The sequence below is a fragment of the Labrus mixtus genome, chromosome 5 (assembly GCF_963584025.1).
Source record: "Labrus mixtus chromosome 5, fLabMix1.1, whole genome shotgun sequence".
NCBI lineage: Eukaryota > Metazoa > Chordata > Actinopteri > Labriformes > Labridae > Labrus > Labrus mixtus.
Genome location: NC_083616.1, coordinates 13,931,634 through 13,946,994, shown reverse-complemented (window position 1 = coordinate 13,946,994; position 15,361 = coordinate 13,931,634). Strand labels below are relative to the sequence as shown.

Genomic DNA, 15,361 nt, shown 5'->3' with positions numbered 1-15,361 from the left:
TCCTTCAGTACCTTCTGAAAGGCCTGGACCCTGAATAGGACCCTCGCACTGCTAAGCTGTAGTGCAGTAAACAAGACAGGTCCAGCACAAAGGTGCGTCTCAAATGAGCACAGACACCCTCCTCCTCTTTCGCCTCACCCTGTCTCACCCCGACCTCCCACCCGACTCTGACATCTGGCCAATCCCAAGATTTGTCTGAGTCCTTACTCACTCCCCTTTCCCTTTTACTCCCCCCTTCATTTTTTGCCCTCCTTCATATCTTTTCTCTTATTCTTTAGTGCTTCTCTGCACTCTCTTCTGGTGGTGTGTGTTTGTGTTTTGTTGTCCCGGTCCCGCCTGGACGGCTTGCTCCCCCTAGCCAGCCTCGTCCCCAGTGCTTGGGCGGTTCGGCTCTTTTGTTTGGTTAATTGCAATGAGTATAATGTACTAGTCTCTCGGAGGTCCACGGAAGACAATTAGACAATCCCAAGAATTTAATGAGACACCACCAGCCCCAATCCCCCATGCTCTCCTTTGAGAAACACCCTGCTCTCCGTTGGCACCGACTGTGATGTAGTGAGGAGGGGGTTGCAGTGCAAGTCGCCTGCCTGTGTCTGTTTGTGTTTACCAGATTGTTGGTCTGCCCATCAGTGGAATCACCAGAGAGAAAAAACCCAGAGAGATAAAACAGAAAGAAAAAGGGAAAACAAAATAATGTACGCAGTATAGTTTTGAATTCAGCATTTTTATGGCACCTTTCCAGGCCCGTCCACTACAGGATTTCATCTAATAGACTGCTCTTCCTGACCAGGACAGACTTGCTGGGAATATCCGTGTAATTATTAAGAGCGTTTATCCTGTTCACTCAGTGAAGGGACAGGGAACACTTGACAGTGTCATCCCCGAAAAGGAAGAGAGATGGCTGGGGGGGCCTTGGTGATAGAGGAAACCCTGGGTGGCCCTATAAGGACTTCTCCTGCCTCCTTTTTCTGTCTCTGTCTTTTTTCTGTCTCTATTATTTCTCCCATGGTGTTCTCCTTTTCTGTCTCTTTCCTGTCATACATGCCATCATCAACTCTACCTAAGACCTCTCTCTGGATCATACCAAGATAAAACCGGCCTTTTAAAACAGAGGAAATATCCATAAGTGATTCATTATACCTCTCTTCACCTCACATGGAGATTAATTAATAATGGCACTGCTTTTGTCAAGTGCCCATAATTCACATCCTTTAAACCTACACTTGTACCTCGTCATGAAGAATTTTTCTATCTTATATTCCTTTTGTTTTCCCTTCTCGCCTTCATTTCTCTCATTCTTTCATTCCTGTGCTTTTTTTTCCGTTCCCTGGCTAATCATGGTGTTACAACAAAAGACGGGGCTCCATTATTGCATGTGTGCATCCCAGAAGAAAGGAAATGAGAACGGGACAGAGGGTGGCCATGGCCTGACATCGCACTATTAATCTTCCAGCAAAGCCTTGTCAGGCAGAAACGGACACAAATGGATCACTCCCATTAACTGGGGGAGTGTAGGTAAGGGCTTTAACAAGCGTTTACCAGAGTCCATTTTCTCACTAATGAAGAGGGGGAATACACGACCTCCCAGCCAAACCTGCCAGACCGCACTTAGAGGTCTGGATGGAGGAGGGATAAAAAGGGAGGAAGACAAGCTGGAGGAGGAGAGAAGAAGAGAATCAGTAAGCATGGATTGAAAACTCTGCTTTTGTGAAGACATGTTGTATCAGGCATGGTGAGAGGTTAAGTCTAGGGCCATCACACTGTTCACCCTCTTTCCCCATGGTAGAGAATGGCCTCTACCATGGGACATTCTTTTCTCCTAAACCTGGGAGTAGTCATGACAATCATAGTAGCCTTGTCAAACTGGGGACAAATTAGCAAAATTTGTCCCCAAAATTTAGTTTCTTGCTTCTCTGAAAATCCTGTCAATCAGCTCCTTCACACAAGCACAAAGTTTGTCCCGGGCTATTTCCCCCAATTTCTGTAATAGATATTCAAACACAAGGGCTCACAGATGTCGCGTTATTTGACACCCCGATCTTAATGGAGAAAGACAGAGGGCCACAATGGTAGGTGTCATCTCATAAGGGGTTTGCATTTATGCGTTATGTTTTAAACATGTGTCTGTCATCTTCTTGAGCTGTCATGTCGGCGGCCAGAGTTCTGTCCACGCAGCGCTTAAACCTGCTGTTTCTGTGGCACCGCTCTCCGGGACTTCTCCACATCACAACCACACTCCCAGAGGGCTGTGTAGGGTTTTGTTCAGATGTGTGGATGTGTGCTCGCATCTCGGGGACTTGGACTTTGAATTTCTTATGCATGATGTCCCTTGTCCCTTGACGCAGGGCTGGATGGGCATGTGATGTTTTTTTTTTGTTTGTTTTTTTATGAAGCCACATGATAATAAGAGATGTGCTGGAAACATATCAAGGATCAAGCTGTAATTCATCACAGTGCCTCCAGATGTCAAAGGAAAGTTTAACTAAGGAACATGCCAACATACTTAAAGAATCACAGAATTGCAGATGCACAGTTTTTCATCAATGGATCTTCCATTTTTGTATTCACTCTGCGTCTTCATTATCATGCCTATATGTCACTGAATGGAAAGTCTTCTTACTTGTGCACCTCCAGGCACTTGGCACCTACAGTGCATGTGAAACCAGATATGTTCCTTTTGCATCAAAAAGTTGATTATGCTGTTATATCACTAGAAGGATGCATTGGGCTTTTGTTATCCTGTGTGTCAAGTTGCTTTTAGCAATGAGACCAATTTCCCAACTGCGTCCAATCGGTGGAGCTAGCGTCATTAAAGAGATAGCAGCACATACTGACCTGAGTGATACCAGAAAGTGAGCAGGAGCGCGAGGAAGGCGCAGCCAAACCCGTTTGTGTGTTATCACCGGCTCTGTGTTCCACAGGCTCCCAGGGGAAACTATGAGACGAGAGGAAGACTTCACCTTCATCCTCCCAGACACCCCCACCACCCTCAACCCACCACATCTTTTCCTAGTCCTCCCGCTCCTCAGCAACCACCACCCCCACGCCCCAAACATTTTTAATTATATCTTCTCCCAAGTAGTGCGGCTCAGTAACCAAGGAGCTGACATTGATGCATGTGCTGATAAATCCGCAAACACTGGAAACAAGATTAACAAAGATTTTGAGGAAAGGGTGACAGCTAATTTTGCGCAATGGTCGGCGCCTCATTCAAGAGTGATGTTTTTGATAGAGCGAGCCACGCCTGAGAATTCATGCTGCACACAGGGGAGGGGAACAGAGTGCGAGGAGTTCCGCGGCATTTGCACTTTTTTAAATTGTTTTTTTTTTTTTTTTTTTTTTAATCTTTCATCCCCCGTACTGAGCAATCTGCTTCTGTCTCACAAATTTTTCTTCTGGTTGAATGTACACCTCTAGATTCATATTTACACAGGAATAATGAGATAATTCACTCTACTTGATTGTTAGAACATTTTGACACAGAGATGATATTTTACATATCAATAAGTGAACTAGGACTGTAGTGTCGTCTTTTTAATTGTCAGTCTTTGAAATACCATATGAAACAGACGTATCAATCTTACCTGAGACCAGACAGCTTATTCACTCAGCCTCTTCCTCTCTCTGTGGGCATCTATTTTGAGTGTGTGCGTGTGTGTGTGTTTGTGTGTGTCTACATGTGCCAGTCTAATCAGTCTGATCTAATCAGCAGTGTGTATTGTGGAGTCGGTGACATGCCACTCCAGGCCCGTGGTCCTGTCTCTGAACTGGCTCTCAACCCACTGAGACATTGATACACACTCTTCTGAGAGAGATATCAGTCAGCCTCATCAACCATACACACACACACACACACACACACACACACACACACACACACACACACACACACACACACACACACACACACACACACACACACACACACACACACACACACACACACACACACACTCTCTCTCTCTCTCTCTCTCTTTCTCCCTCTCCCTCTCTCTCTAGTAGAGACAGAACAAGATTACAATCATACTTCCACAGCTGATTCCCTATTTTCTCATGGCACATGGCACTAGCTCCTTTTCTTTTTCTTTCTTCTCCTCTGCAGCCAATTTCTGGTCTATACAGTAAAAAAAAATCTTGTAGATTTCTTTTGTTCTAATTCATTTTTTCTTCCCCTTTTTTCCACCTCTTTATGTGACGTCTCCCTTCTCAGAATCGCCTCCCATGTCTGTAGGAAGCTGACAGCTTCTTTCACTTTTCTTTGTCAATTTCTTCTTCTCCCTCTCTGTCTTTCTAGCTCTCTTTTTCATGTCCCCCCCCTCCCCTCCATCTGCTTTCGCTTTTGTTTGCCAGGCCCCTCTCCCATCCCAACTTGATAATGAGGAATGCAGTGTGACCCTGACCTCCATAGGCCGTGCAACCACCTCCGACCCCTCCAGGTGACCCCCGGTCCCTGTTTTGACAGCTTGATTAATTACCGAGGGTTATGATTTATGAGAAAAGCAGTATGTAAAAATAATAGACAACAGGTGGTCTTAAAAAAAAGTAGATTTGAAAGAGCTTCTAGTTAAGATTGTGGTGGCGGTGGGGTTGGGGGGTTGGCCTATATGTGTGTATGTGAGAGCTGTAGAGAGGATGTGTTTTACAGGCGCACTCCATGGTAAATTGCTTTCAACCGTTTTTGAAGGCTACATTGGGTTAATAGGAAAATGTCTATTGCTCCATGCATGGCTTCCTTAGTTGCCACAGCATGGATTCCTCCACGTGTATTTGGCTGTACGGCGAGAGGATGAAGGGGATTCCAACATACATGCGTAGCCCCATGTGTGCGCTGTGAAGCATAAACCCGGCCATGTGGTAATGACACTATGGAAAATGTGCAGGAACACACAGATATACATGCATACTCACACACGGATGCACTGTATTCTTTTCTAGGTTACATCCTGTGAAAATAAGCAGAGTAAATGGCAGGACAGAGCAGCCACAGTGTTTACCCTTCACACTTCAAACACAGCTTGTGATTGGCTGTGGCGACCTCCCCTGACTCATGGACCTGTGGTGCAGCTCCACTTAGAGAGGGGTCACACTTTTGTACTGTGGGTGTCATTGTGGTTGTGTGTGTGTGTGTGTGTGTGTGTGTGTGTGTGTGTGTGTGTGTGTGTGTGTGTGTGTGTGTGTGTGTGTGTGTGTGTGTGTGTGTGTGTGTGTGTGTGTGTGTGTGTGTGTGTGTGTGTGTGTGTGTGTGTGTGTGTGTGTGTTTGTGTGCACTTATACTTCGGCCTTGAGATTTATTTCCCTTGCATGATTGTAGCCTGTTACACTCTCACTGTTTACCGCACAACAGAAGATAGAAATGAATATTTTACACACAGGAGATAGCAAATTGTATCTGATGAAAGGTCACACTTAACATGAAATATCTCACACACACACACACCTCAAAGAGCAACAGTCGGCAATGTGGATAGGACCACCAGCTCTCTCTGAAGCTCTCCCTCCTAGGTCACAATAACAGGGCAGGGGTGAAGGGATTCCTCTTTGACCTTTGACTCATGGAGGTCATAGTGGTCTTGTGATGTTCAGTAAGATTAATACTCTGGGTGCAACAGCACGGTGTCATTATTCACCCACACATCGCTGTTTACTGACAGATGACAGCCGGAGGAGCAGACCTAGACATCTATAAACACAACTGAGCATATACTGTATAAATTAACTATATTTCAATTAGGAATTCAACAAGCTTTTATCAAGATCCAACAAAGTGCTAAAAAAATGTGTAAAATGCTACATGGCAAGTATTAGCTATTCAAAATAATTGATCAAATTGGTATTAGTATTGGTCTAGGTATTGATATTGATATTGGTATTGGACAGATCCACACACATTTTTGTCTTGCTAAAATACCACGGCATACTCACATTCAGCTGTGTATAGATATGGTTATAGTTATTTTCATTTGTTTTTGCATTAACTTGCATGCATACATGTGTTCATGTGTCCAAAATGTTTAGCTGTGTCCTCCCATTGACCCTGGTTGGCTCAGTCAGTACATATGGCTATGCGTCTCGCACCCACCGTGTGTGTGTTCATGTGTGTTAACACACTAACTACCTGTCCAGATGGTGAAGTCGAAACATTCATGGACAGCGCTCTTTAAGAATTCACATGTGGTGGAATTCCTTTACTTACAGTTCACCTGAAAAGCACACTCACTTTTTTTAATGTCATTTAGTGTCATCGTTATGATCATGATGATGCAAGAAAGATATTTGGAAGGATATTTCACTGTCACTGCAGAGGTCAGAAGTCTTATTTTTGTCTAAATTTGTGTAGAAATGAGGTTTTGAATAGCAGCCAAATTCTTCTTTGTGACGATCATCATAATAATCATCTTCATTTGGCACCAAATTCCTTCTTCCTAGGCCCATTAAGTTTTGTCTGCCTTCATTCCTTCCATTCACTGTTATTAGCGGCCTTCAGGACAGGGTTACTCCTGGGACGCCTCTTCTCCTCCTGCCTCCCTTCTTTTTGTAGCTCCTCTTCCTCCCCTTCACTGTTCACCTCTTTCCCTGATTTATACATTAAATAGTTAGGCAGGAGGGCAGGGAGGCACCTATCATTCCATGATCTATATCTCTCCGTGCCCTCATTAAAAATACATGTGTATGCTTAGGGGAGAAAATATAGAATGTATAAATCAAAATGCTAACGGCGTCAGAATAAGCTTCCTGTATTTATTTCCCCATAGCTTTCCCTCTGTGAGCCGAGGACTCCTCCTGCTAACTGCATTTCTTTTGCTTTGAATGCTGCAAATTCATGTTTGATACTCTATTAATAAAGAATACTGGAAATGTTTTTATTTATGTTGTATCTGATTGTGTAATCTCTCAAAGTTACACTGCTAGTTAAGACATGACTCGTGTAAATATTCTATTTCTGTAATATATAAATAGAATATATAATTCTTATTACTATTTTGTTCCATTAATCTAAACATTAAAAAGACATGCTCAAACCATGGAAACATTTAGTCATATAGATATCTGCTTAGTTGCTTTGGAGCTGTTACACATATGTTGAGACAGCTCTTGAAATATAGTGTTTGGTGAGTTTACATTCACAGTTGCTCCTTTGTAAATGACACACAGGTCTTCTGTTAAAAAAAAAAATTGACAAATGACTTGTGTAACATTTACTTGCACAATCGATAGCTCTGACAATTTCCACCTGGACGGTGATTAATGCTACATCCACCCCCAATCTAGCAACCCCCACCCCCAACCCTGCACCTCCCTCCGCGTGTGTCGTGCTGAGAGCAGATGAAGCCGGGCTCCTAACTGTGTGTGTGTGCATGTGTCACTGAACATGTGTATGTGTGTGTTTGTGTGTGCGTGTGACTATGTGTGTGTTTATTGTGTTCTTCCTAGACACTCAGATGCTTGATTAATCATTGTCCATGGCTAGTGGCTGAGCACATTCACTGATTCACACACTTTGAGTTTGGTAAATAATTGACACATAAAGTTCCTTTGACTTTTTTTTACACTGAGTGAGTGTCTAAACAGAGTGTGTGCCTGAGTGTCTTTATGTCTCCCCTCACACCCAGGTGCTGAAAATAGATAGGTCGGGAGGAGCGAGACAGGAAGAGAGAAAGAGAAAGTGAAACAGAGAGAAGGAAATGTAAATGTGAGCATGAATAGAAGTTTGAGGCATCAGGGATCAGAAGCTGTGCTATTCTCTTCACTTCCTCCACCCCACTGCTCCACTTTGAACTCAGTTATAAATATTCAGCTCCACATATAAACAATATCCAAATGAGCCCAGACATTCATGCCAAGGTTAAAAACACGGCAGCTTATTACAGACACAGCTACTTGACTAGCTCCAAAGGTTACCCTCTTTTTTTTCTGACCTAAACTATTTGTGCTCATTAAGATCAAGAGACAATCATTACCACCGAGTCTTATTTACTTTGACCAAATTAGTGTGCGACTACATTAGAGTAAGCACAGAGTACAGTCTTTGAACTGAAAGAGAAGAGTCGAATTCAGAGAAACTTAATTAAATGTGTGCTCTTTATTAAAGGAGAAACCCAGGCGGTGGACGATTTGTAAAATTAACTCAAAGGGCAGATGGGGAGATGAAGCTCCAGTTTGTCTTACTTTAGTAATGTAAACATTTGCGTTGGCTGTCCCATTGATTGCTTAAACATACAGGGATGAGGGGGTTAAGCTGGGGATAAATAATACGAGTCAAACGCATGTATCTCATATAATTGTGTTGTGATTTATACCACATATTTAAAATGATCCATTTCTAAACCTGTGTTGTAATTTAAGACCTTGAAGTTACTGTTTGATAATTAGATATAGGAACATTTAGGTGCTCTCTGCCAGTACTCGCATGCTCCCGTGGGTATCGCGAGTTATCAAGAGGATGATTGATTTTGTGCTGACAGGCTGATGACAATTCCATCTCATCCCCTCTCACATAACCCTTAAGATCCACACATGTTCGTTTCAGAGCCCCAGTGGTACAGTAAGCACCCTCCCACCTCTCTCTCTGCTCTTTAGAGAAACGCTGTGTGTTGGGTGGGTATGGGGGGTCTCAGACTGGTGCTGTGTTAAAATGAGAAAGGGGGCACCGTGACTTAATCTGACATTACTGTGCGATCTGTGTGGTATCTCAGCCTCAGGGAAAGGGGGAGTGGGAAAAAAGGAGGGAGAGAAAAGAGGTGAATTGGATGGATAAAGGGGCCCTGCATGCAGAAAAAAAACTCATGTAGAGATGGAGACAGACAAGGTCACACGGCGCAGGGTGGCCCTGACAGCGGAAGAGAGATAGAGTCTACTTGTTATTACTGTATTTACCTTCCCTCTCAGCACCTTCCTACTCCTTTCTTGCGGAAGTCTGATTTTTTTCTCCGATCCTTTAAACAGCTTTTTACTCGTATTTTTATTCAATGTAACTTCAGCCGCTAGTAACATAAGTGCAGACAAAACTGACGCTAATGTTGATATTAAAACCTAGCCTTTCTCGAGGTCAGCCATTGTGCCTCTTTTAGATCTCAAACCCGACTGTAGCCTGCAGACAATCCTCCCCTCCTCCTCTTATTGGGTATGCCATGCTGGGTGACCCTTTCCCTCTTGTCAGTCAAGCCTTAGCAGCGAATCCGGTGCTGTGTATCACTGAAACGAGGAAGTGGAGAGCAGGCTGCTGAGAAAAGAGAGCGCCATTTACCGTGATCCTAACAGCTCCCTGACTGAAAACTAATAGCGTGAGCTTCCCAACATCCAATTTACATGGACACCTATAGACGGAATGCTGATTCTGGTGATGTTATATGTGCTCCGACACGCAAATGCACTAAGATACTTGCACAATGCAAGAAAGAGCGTTTATTCGCTCCTGTACAACAATCTGCCACATGTACAACCTCCAAATTCACGCATCCTGTTCACTTTCCTGACTGCATGCACCCGTGACCGCTATCAGCCGTGCTTTGTACCTGTCAAGTGCTGTCCTTTTCCCTGTGCCCAAAGCCCTGCTCACTACATGAGAGCTCTCACATCAAAGCTCCGCCGAGCTCCACACGCACAGATGAAACACCCTCTCACTCTGGCCGCCTCTTTCCCTTGCTTCTGCACATTAGACACATTTCATTTCATTACAACGCCACTGGAAAAAATAGAGGTGCTCCTGTCTTAAAGGGGCATCTTATTTACTCTCCCTGGCTCTTGAGTAGTAACACATATGTTGACACACACACACACAAATCCCCACACACTAGCTGTTTGGTTTTGTTTTTTTTCCAAATAATGTGACTGGAAGGGAAAATAATGATCTGTTACGATTAAAGTTTAAGTGGACAAGCAGAATCTAATTTGACCAGAAAGAGAGCACATTATTGACTTATTGCCAGTTTTATTAAGGCTCAGTATGGATCCAGTTCTGCAAAAGAGAATCACAAATAATGAGAAATATGATGATCGTTTCTGAGAAGCGCCATATAAGCTCCATTTATTTAATTATATTTTTCCTCTTCATGTGCAAATGTTGTTTTTTTGAACGTCTTCACGATGCAGCATGGGATGTCTAGCGATGATGGAGAAAGGGTCTCATCACGATGATGAGACAGGACCTCGTTTCCGTGGCAGCAGCTGTCTTTGTTGTGCTATCTGGTACGGGACAGGCCGACAAAGGAGCGCTAAGGAGCGTCCAGAGCAGGGTGATGGGGGGTCGGACTGCCCCCCCTTAGAGGGGTCGGGGCAACCCTCTTGACCGCTGGCCCCAGGGCCAGGGGCTCAGTGTGGTGGTGGCACAGGGGCACTGACAGGGCATGGGAAGAGACTTAGCCTGTATACTGCTGCAGAATGACAGAACTGACCTAACGCTTCTGGACTGTGTGTGTGTGTTTCATTGAGGTGGTGTGTGTTTATGGGACAAAGGCAAAGTGACCCCATGTTAGCAATGTGTGAGAGAGAGATTTAGTCGTATAAAAAGCAGGGTGACCCAAGGTTTGCAATATGCATTTGTATAAGATTCACACTCTGACAGCACGTCACAACACAAAAATCTGATTTAGCAGGTGTATCCAGTGTGTGTGTGGGACGGACTTAACAGTTAGCTACACACACAAAGAGAAAATGACCTAACTCTGGAAGGGTTCATGGCGAGATGTATGGAGAGATTTAGCTGTCACAAAAAAACAACGCAAAGACGAGGATACTGAACATTAGCTCTGTGGGAGAAATTAGTTCTGTAGGATTTGGGGAAAGCAGTGACATAGTGCCGCGCTAATTTAAATAAGTTGTTCTTTAATTTCAAAAGATTTAAGTAGAGAAGGAGTTTTGGTAGAATGTTTAATTTTGTATTTATTTTATTACGTTAGAAAAACACAAGCATCATATTTAGAAAAAGCCTTATTGTGGTACATTTTGAAATCCAAAAAAATGTTTTTTTTTTAAAGAAAATGAATTCCAAGTTTTTGTCTTTTTTTCTCAGTCCACCATCAGCAGACCCATTGTTGTGTATTTGCTTGATGAAGAGAAGAATAAGAGAGGAAATGTCTGGACAGGACGAATAGTGTTGTCTTGACGCCGACACAGACCTCTCAGTGTTGAAATAAATGATGGCTTCCGACATGGAGGTGAACTCAGCCGGCCTGCTACTGCAGACTAAATACGCCGGCAACCCTGGTCGCCTTTACAGCAATGTCCTTCTGGGTGACTGGACCGCTGAAAGGGTTAGCACTGTTAGCTCGGTTAGGTGTGTTAGCCTCGCCTAAAGAAAGGCTAGAGGCCACTCAGGGTTAGCATAAGGATGCAGAAGGCTAGAAAACAGGCCACTTAAGGTTACTAATAGTATGCATAAGGCCAGGCAGGGTGAGGGTAAGAGCACTGAGGACTAAACACAGTTGTAGGCCACTCAGGGTTAGCATCAGAACACGATGACCAGTGTTACTAAACCATTAACTCTTGGCCTCGTGAACCAGGATTAAGGGAAAGGAGAAAAACACACAGAGATCTGATGGTGGTTATGTGAAAGAGGCTTTTCCTGTTTGATTATTTCTTTGTCTTTGGGAAGTGTTTTTTTAACTGATTATTTTCTACACATGAATTGTATTTATCAGACTTGAAGTTATTGATTTATTGATTTATACTTTAAGCAGTTTATGTGTTTATATGGTCTTGCAGCCTTTTGCTGATCTGCTCTTGTCAGTTATTTTATCAGGCTGCCACCAGTGGGCAGTGGCACAAAGCTGGTGTGGGTCTGGTTAGGATAAATCTCTCTGTCCCTCTTTCCTTCTCTTTCTTTTACATATTATTTAATTTTCAATGTATATCCCTTATTTCTACTTCTAAAATGTTTCACTTATTTGTCTCTTTCCTCTCTTTTCTCTTTCTCTCAATACTTCTTTTTAAACTGTGCTATCCTTCTGCCTCAATGTGAGTGTGTCTGAATGTATCTGTTTGTGTGTAAATGCCTCTTTGATATCTGAAGGCAGAATTAAGACGATAGATCCACATCCATTACCTCTTTACCTCCACTTATTACACGGCACAGATTATAAAACAGGTTTGGAGAAACTTCATCTGGCTTGAATTTGCAGACACTTTTTTCAAGTCATAAATCATTTTCAAAATTATCATTAGACGTGTTGTGCCTTAGAGTCATTATCTAGAGTCTAATATGAAGCAGAAAAATCTTTAACTGCTGTAGGAAAATTTAAGATTGTATTTGTAGTTTCAAAACAGATTATTCAAATGTTATATCTGGCAATTTGATCTTGTTTTCTTAATTCAATTATATTTCATTCAAGTTTTACATCATGAACATGTCAAGTGCTTGAAGGAGAGGCTTGTCTGAATTTAAAAGGAGTGAGAATCAGACTAATTTTATAATCTGAGTAAGTGAGAAAGTGTCAGTTTGACGTTGTCAACACACTGCAGGTGCTAAGGGAAGGGGTGTGTGGCAGGTTTGATGCCGATGGGCACAGAAAGTACACACACTCATGCAGCGTCAACAGAAAAAAACAAGCACATTGTGTTAACACTTATTAAAGACGAGTCGCCTTGAGAAGATAGTGTGTTGCTGTATGTGTGTCTGTGTGTGTGTGTTGCAGATGAAGCTCAGCACTGCTTCCTACTCTTACTCCTTCTCACATTTTCTAAAACTTTTTTTGTTGTTGTCCAGACTGATATCTTTTATTGCGGTGTTTTCTTAATGTGTATATATACCTGTATGTGTCTGTGCATTTGAGTTTGAGTCTTTAGTGGAGTGTGTGTGTGTGTGTATATATTCACAATGGGGGTTGTGTGTGAAAAGCACAACCAAAGTGAAACAGGAATCCATCCATTTCCTGCTTTAGTTTCTGAGTGCTTGGGACAATAAACACAGTTAATTAAAAAGGCTCCAAGTTGAAGAAGTCACCCAAGGCTTCAGGAAAACTTCCTTTTCTCCACAATCAATTTCCCCTCAGTCATTCTTTTCTCCTGATAACCATTTGTGTTTTTGCTTTCATTTTACTATGACTCTTCTTTTCATTTTTGGTAGAAGAAGTGCACTATTCACAATTTATAATATTGGAAATTTATATTGGAAATTTATATTTCCAATATGGGTTTTTAACCTTTTTAAAATGTAAGCTGTAAAAGTTGTAAGTCCTGCAGTACGCACAAACAAGCATACATGCAAATGTACGTCTGCATTTGTGGCTAACTCTTTTGTTGAGTGATGCTGGGATCAATAGAGTTGGATATTAAGTGACACATGGCCTTTGGAGTCACTAAATGCTACTCTCCGACTGAGACAGCTGTAGCTGAATTCCAATTCCCCGGTTGTTTCTCAGGCTTCTCCCCACGGTGACACTCGCTCGCCCGTCCCTTCCTCTGCCATTTCTTTCAGTCTGGTTTTAAATCTCCCCCTACTCACCTCACAATTTGTCCTTTAAATGTTTCTTGTGATTATTTTTGGGATTTCTCAGCTTCTCAGCTTTTTAAAAACACAATGAGCCAGTATACACATAGACTGGGAATTAAAGTCTTTGAGCTTCAAAGCAAATTAAAATGCTTTGATAAATCTTCTTTAATTTACAAAGTGAGTATTTTGGGGGATTTAAGTAAAAGAGAAAACTAAATAACACTGTTTTGCTTAACTAGGTTTATATTGAAAAATTTCAGAAGGAAAATCCAAACCTTTTTAAAAGAGTTGAAAACAAGGAAAAACACAAACTACTTTAGTATTTGTAAAATTAATATATACTGTATATGTTTGCACATATTGACACTTTTGCCACTAAAGGTTTGCTGCATTACTCCCTTTTTTGAGCTGCTTAATTTCAACCTTTTATTTTGCACAATAGGTTACTTTGTTTCTACAAATGCTCTTCATTAAAATAGAAATCAATTATAAAGACAATTATAGATAGTTTCACATATCTCATGAAGGTATCACATGTGGATCAATTTAAACTTAACTACACGTGTTTGTTTCTTGTCTGTTTCAGGAAGGCTACGGCGTGATGGTGCTCAACCCCAACGAGAACTACCTGGAGATGGAGAAGCCAGCCAAGTCTTCTCCCCTGCCATCCCCCACTGAACCCTCGGACGAACCCGCTGAAAAGAGGGAACGAAAGGACGATAAGGATGGCAAAAAGAAGAGAGAGTTCTATGAGAAGTACCGTAACCCGCAGAAGGAGACAGAGACCGAACGGATCCCAGTACGGGTAAGTCGGGGAGGGAGGGAGGGAGGGAGGGATGAAGTGATAAAGACAGCGAGGAGAGACAGAAAAGGAAGGTAGAAAGGAAACGATGGGAGAGCCGGGATGGAGGACAGAAGGAAATGTGTTCATCAAAAGCAGACATGATGGGGGAGGTGGACGGAGTGACAGTTTAGGGTCGTGGGAGGAGGTAAGAGAAGAGACATAAGTGAGAAAATAAGAGGGAGGGAATCGGGCTGGTTTGGAAGCGGCAGAAGATGCAAGGAAGGTTTAGGAAGGTGGGAGGCGGCTAGCTTAGGAAGCTATGGAAGGAAATGTTAGGTAACAAGGGATGATGGGAGGATGGGAGGCAGAGGGAGAAAGAGAGGCTCTTGTGTGGTCAGCCTGTGTGTGAAGAGGTTGGCCCTGCTCCAGTCGCCTCTCAGTGAGCAAGTGTTAACCACATGGCCACCTCCCTCTCTTCCTCTTTCCCTCTCTCTCTCTCTCTATCTTCCTCTCCCTCTCTCTTTCTCTCACTCAGATGGTGGGCTGGTCAGTGCAGCTTTGGCCCTTCACTCTTGTTGACCGCTGGGATTATTATCTCCATAATACACACTCTGCAAACACACTGCAACATTCTTATCATGCCACACTGACTGTACACCCCCTAATAATACACACACGTACTCTTATATACATATACAACACACACACACACACGCACACACACACACTCTCACACACACACAGGCTCTAGGTTCTGTTTACCTTGTGGTAATACAAAGAAAGTCACCCTTAGCATAAATCTAGTTCAAATGTGAAAATAAATATAGACAAAGAGATGAGATATTAAACAATGCTGTCCTCTTCACAGTCAGGTCCAGTTTTTGGGCGTTCAGAATTTGCAGTTTCCATGAGGGCCAGACACATTTTTTAACTTCTTAGAAACCTCCCTCTCAAGAATATTTGAAAGATTAAGGATACTCCAAGTAAGACTTTCCCATCACACAGATAAATGAGAGTAGTGTCAAAATTCACTACTATCATCTCTTATTTCGCTTTTTTTGATCGGTGGCAGTAGTGTCACAGTGATGCATGTACGTGTGTGGGTGTCTGGGTGTGAGTAAAATATGTCAGCCCCTGGTGTCTGACAAGGC

The 15,361-nt window shown here is 42.7% G+C and overlaps 1 protein-coding gene across 2 annotated transcripts in view; it reads left to right on the top strand.

Moving 5' to 3' along the window:
* Positions 1 to 15,361, top strand: part of arb2a (ARB2 cotranscriptional regulator A) — a 144,580-nt gene that overhangs the window by 44,570 nt on the left and 84,649 nt on the right. For both annotated transcript variants that reach the window (XM_061037954.1, XM_061037953.1), the window contains exon 7: positions 14,013 to 14,231. In XM_061037954.1, coding sequence (XP_060893937.1) covers positions 14,013 to 14,231 — 219 coding nt within the window. The remainder of the gene's footprint in view (positions 1 to 14,012; positions 14,232 to 15,361) is intronic.